The sequence below is a fragment of the Neophocaena asiaeorientalis genome, unplaced genomic scaffold, assembly GCF_003031525.2.
Source record: "Neophocaena asiaeorientalis asiaeorientalis breed wild unplaced genomic scaffold, Neophocaena_asiaeorientalis_V1.1 scaffold177, whole genome shotgun sequence".
In the NCBI taxonomy this organism is placed as follows: domain Eukaryota; kingdom Metazoa; phylum Chordata; class Mammalia; order Artiodactyla; family Phocoenidae; genus Neophocaena; species Neophocaena asiaeorientalis.
The window spans coordinates 22,648,267-22,652,980 of NW_020172779.1; the positions used below are offsets into that span (position 1 = coordinate 22,648,267).

Consider the following 4,714-nt stretch of genomic DNA (forward strand, 5'->3'; position numbering starts at 1 on the left):
CTGAGCCCCAACCCCATTGGCTCAGCATGCATAGGCCCAAAGCACAGCTTCTCAGCTTCTCAGCTCAGGGTGAAACCTGCCTGACCTTCCGCCCACCCCGGAGCTGACCCAAACTCCTGGCTACGTGCTGTCTTCCTTGTAATCTTAGCCCGAGCCCGATCTCGGACCAGGCCCAGCGCATCAGAACCCAGCCTTGGCCCAGACCCAGGCCCCAGACAGACGCTGAACCCCTAGGATCTGTGTGTTTATTTTAAACGCTTTCCACAGGGATGGGCAGGACCCCAGCCTCCAAGAGGCTGTGTGAGTTGAGGCCTCCTCCTCTGAGGAGGCAGCATTGGGGGGGCCCTGAAAGGGCAAGAGGACACCTCAAGGTGGGCACTCCAGGTGGAGGAAGCCACCCGTCCAGGGTCTGGATGGATTGGGTCATGGCCTCGGAGCCGTCCTGAGGGGCCTCTTCCCCACACGTCCAGTCACGCCTCCATTCACCCCTGAGCAGGGTGCTGGGGTGCTGGCACGACGGCTCAGCCTAGTGGGGTGCGAATGCTGGCAGCCCACACCTGAGCCCGCAGGTGTCATCTAAGGCCCGTGCTGTCCAGTGGGGAGGTCAGGGACAGCTTCCGGAGAAGGCCCAGGTGGGGTCTGACGCGGTAAGTGCGGGGGAGGGGCAGGAACGGGGCCAGGCTGTGGGGCAGCGGGCGTGGACAGGAGGACAGATCAGTGCTTCTTGGCCAGGGACCTCAGAACCTCAGGCCAGGACATGGCCAGCCAGGAGTGGAGCACGTGACGAGGGTGATGGGCTGCTGGGGTGGCCGGGAGGGCCCAGGCAGAGGGCGGCCTATCACGGCGCCGGCTCCCAGGGCTGTGCCAGCTTCACAGTGGCCCCCACCAGGCCTCGGCCCGGGAGGTCAGGTGTCATCCAGGCAGGGGGCTGAGGGGGGACAGATGGACCCAGGGGTGTACGAGGCAAGAGGCTGAGGGTGAAATGGTGCTCCGTCAGAAGGTGCGTGCCCCGTCTAGGTCGTAGGGCTGTCTGGGGGGGTGAGCTCCCGGAGAGGGGTCTTTGTGGGCAACGGGCCTTGCACGGCTCTGGGGGGCAGGCATTGGTGCCCAGCACCGAGCCCAGGGTGCCCCTCAAGGGGGGGCCTCTTCTGCAGATCTGCCCCTGCCAAGACTGGCCACAGAGCGGTGGGGTGCCAGACAGCACCCTGGCTCCCACCCGGAAGGCGGGCCAGTCGGGCTCAGCCTGGTCCTAAGCAGCCCCAGGGGCCAGCAGGGCTCCGGTGGTGCTGGAACAGGCTGTCTCTGTAGACTGGTGGGGGCCGGGCAGGGTGGGCGTGGCGCCGGGCCAGGCAGGGAGGGTGCTGCGCCAGAGCCAGCAGCACCACCTGCTGGGTGGACGCTTGTGCCGCTGCCACCACAGTGGGCTCAGGGTCACTCTGCCGCTGCCCCAGGTCTGTGGGGACAGGGCAGTTCATGGCACGGGAGGGCCCCAGAGCCCCAGCTCTCCATCCATCCATTCCCATCCGCTCCGCCCTAGCACCCACCACCTTTCCGGAACCCCATGCCCCGGTGAGTCGGGTCCTCACCCTGGAACAGATTGTCTAGCAGGTCCTGGTTGATGCGGCTCGGGCTTGAGTGACGGACCAGGAAGCCTGGACCAAAGCAAACCCTGAGTGCTGGCCCCATGCCCACAGCAGGGAGGGGCTGGCCCAGCTCCCAGAGCCCTAGGTGCAAGGGACAGTGTGACACCAGGACTGCCTTACCCATGAGCACAACAGCTGCCCAGTGCAGGGAGTCCTGTGGGCTCCGCAGGTAGCCCTGGGTCTGGCTCAGGAAGCGGGTCACTTGACTTGGGTACCACTGAACCTGGGGACAGAAGGGCTCATGGCAGGACAGGAGGGCCAATTCTGCATGGAAGGGAGGCCGCAGAGGTGAGTCCAGGGGCTGAGGACCCTGGGGATCCCCCGGGACATGGCATCAGGACCTGAGGCTTTAGACCTGCCACCACCTTGACTGGAAGGGTGGGAAGACTCAGTTTGGGGGGAGTGGCCCTGGTGTATATTGGACCAAGCGGGCAGCTGACCATATACCCCATCATTGTCACTGTCCTCCCCCAACTGACCAGGCGGTGGCAGATGCGGCTTAGGGCCTCAGGGCTGTTGCGGTGGGCCACGGTGACCATCTCCTCCAGTAGGCCCCAGCGCAGGGCCTGGTCACAGAGGGTCAGGGTCCACTCTGAGCTCTGGAACAGGGGAAGGGAGCAAGGTTAGGAGTCCAGAAAGTGGCAAGAAATGGCCTGGGAGGGGGAAGGTGGCCAGGATGAGGGGTGGAGGCGCAGGCGGCCCAGGAAAGACCAGGAACCTGGCTGCGCATGTCACCTGCACCTGAGGTCCTGGGGGAAGTCCCCGACCTGTAATCTTTGGAGAGGCAGCTGTCCTGGGAATGGGTGGGGCTGGGTGGAGACAGCCATGGGACAGTCTTGGGGGGACTGACCTCGTTGGTGTCCCGGCCGGGGTCATACAGTCGCAACAGCAGCGGCACGAGATTGCAGCACCTGCTTCCGCAGGGGGCCGCGGAGCCCCACCCGGAGCCCGCCCCGGCCGCGCCGCACCAGCGTCCCGAGGAGCCCGACCGCCGAGGCCCGGACCGAGTCCCGGGCCTGCATAGCAGGGCGCGGTCAGGGCGGAGCCAGCGGGGAGAGGGTGTCCGGAGGGCTGCCGTCTGGGGGCGCGATCTAGGGGCCGGGAGCGGGGTCTGGTTGAGGAACCCTGGGAGAGCCTGGGGAGAGGGTGGTGACGGCGGGACGGGCGGGGCCGGAGGGGCGGGCTCACGTCTTCCAGAAGCGGTGGGAGGAGCGGTCCCAGCTCCGCGCCCACAAGCCGCACCGGCGCCCGCGGCCGCATCAGGACCCTCCGCAGCGTCCCCAGTGCGGCGCCCACGAGCCGCGCGTCACCCGCGCCCAGGGCGCCCAGGAGCGCGGGCAGCAGCGTGCTCACGTGACGCCACCTGCAGGGACGGGGACTCGTGGGAGACCCCTCGCAGACCCCGCCCAGACCCCGCCCAGTCCTGCCCCTCACCTTCCTGCGGTTCAGCGCCAGGTGGCCGAGGCCCAGCAGGCCCAGCCAGTGCACGGTGGGCTCGGGGTCGCCCTGCCAAGCGCAGAGACGCTCCAGGATGACCTCCTCCCGCAGAAGCCGTGTGGTGGGCCGGCTCTGCAACAGCTGGGCGGGGGGACACAGGGTCGGCACGCTCGCGTTCCCGTGCCGGCCCGGCCGCTTAGGGGCCAAGTCCATGGTCACCCCTCACCACCCATCCTGGAAGCAGGCTCACTCCGGTGAAGAAGGCCATAGCCGTGAGGCGCTGTGCGTCTTCCGCGCTGCGCAGCTGGGGCAGCAAGTCCGCGAACAGGCCTCGCAGCTGGTGGTCGGCGTGCGCCACCATGGCACTGTGATGAGGCGGAAATGGGAGCTCTCCCTCCGCTTCCGGCCTCGCCCCTCACGAAGCCTCTACCCAACAACCCCCATGCCCCTGCCCTGCACCTGGCCAGCAGCAGGACACCCTCCAGGTGGGTGTGGGCTCCCACCAGTCTTCTCCAGCCTCCAGCCTGCTCCATGCACGTGACCACCATTCAGCAGGCATCCCCAGTGAACAGGGCCTTCAAGGCCTCCCCTGTGCAGCTGGAGGGGGGTGGGCAGCAGAGGAGGGCACTGGCCCAGCCCTCACTCCCCCCGGTGTGCACCCCTCACCTGGCGTGGCTGTACGGTAGCCCTTGGTGGGATGGGGCCCAAACCTTGGGGATGTCAGTGGGGCATGGGTCCCAGGCCAGCTCACGTAGCTGTGTGACCAGCACAAGGAGAAGATGCGGGTAGAAGCCCCGTGTGGCACCCACGCAGCCGGACACAGCCAGCATCTCCCCAAGGGCGCGAGTGGCCTATGGAACAAGGGGCTCATTCAGGCTCAGACACCGCAGACAGGGCGAGGACAAAGCCTCTATGCTTGAGAGACGTTATGGATGGGTGTGACTCAGGTGAGAGCCTGCTGCCCCCGAACCCCTGAGCCCAGACTCTCCTGTCCCCTTGGGCCAGGGCCAGGGGAGTCCCCTGGCAATGCCACCTACCGCCAGTGCCTCCAGCTGGAACCTGGCCGAGCCCTTTAGCACCCAGGGCAGCTGCACCAGCACCTGCCCGTTCTCGCGCGGGCTCTGGCTCAGGCCACGCCAGAGCTCGGCTGCCGCCCCGGGGGCACGGGGCGTGCGAGCCAGAGCCCGGCGCGCCGATGAGGGGAGTCTCCAGGTCAGGGAGGCGGCCACTAGGACTCCAGCAGGAGGAGGGGCAGGTAATCAAGCCCGCGATCCCAGAGAAACAAAATAAGTGGCGTCTGTGCAGAGACCACAAGGGAGCCAAGTCTGCAGGACCAGCTGCCCGGCAGGGACCACTCAGAACCCCGTTTGGCCAGTAGCGGTGAAACAAGCCTGGCGTTATGGACACTCACCGTAGAGAATAAAGCCACAGATAGCTTCTCCTGGGGCAGACTAACCGAAGAGCCACGGGCGTTTGGGGTGCAGCAGCCACCTGGCTTGCTCAGAAGCACACCCCGCCAGGCTGGGCTGCAGGAGAGGCCTGGAGAGAGAAGGCAGGCCCCAAGCCTGGAACCCAGCACTGAGGACCCTCAGTGGATGAGAGGCAGGAGCGGAAGGCAGGGAAGGCCCTGCCCC

General features: G+C 67.0%; 1 protein-coding gene across 1 annotated transcript in view; it reads right to left on the bottom strand.

Annotated features, from left to right (window-relative positions):
- Positions 1–231: 231 nt before the first annotated feature.
- Positions 232–4,714, bottom strand: part of MROH6 (maestro heat like repeat family member 6) — a 6,930-nt gene continuing 2,447 nt past the window's right edge. Inside the window, 11 exon segments of the mRNA XM_024741195.1 lie at positions 232–1,453; positions 1,587–1,652; positions 1,764–1,866; positions 2,123–2,242; positions 2,494–2,545; positions 2,547–2,659; positions 2,832–3,221; positions 3,331–3,445; positions 3,540–3,677; positions 3,747–3,931; positions 4,118–4,244. Of these exon segments, the coding sequence (XP_024596963.1) occupies positions 1,239–1,453; positions 1,587–1,652; positions 1,764–1,866; positions 2,123–2,242; positions 2,494–2,545; positions 2,547–2,659; positions 2,832–3,221; positions 3,331–3,445; positions 3,540–3,677; positions 3,747–3,931; positions 4,118–4,244 (1,624 nt within the window). The 3' untranslated portion in view covers positions 232–1,238.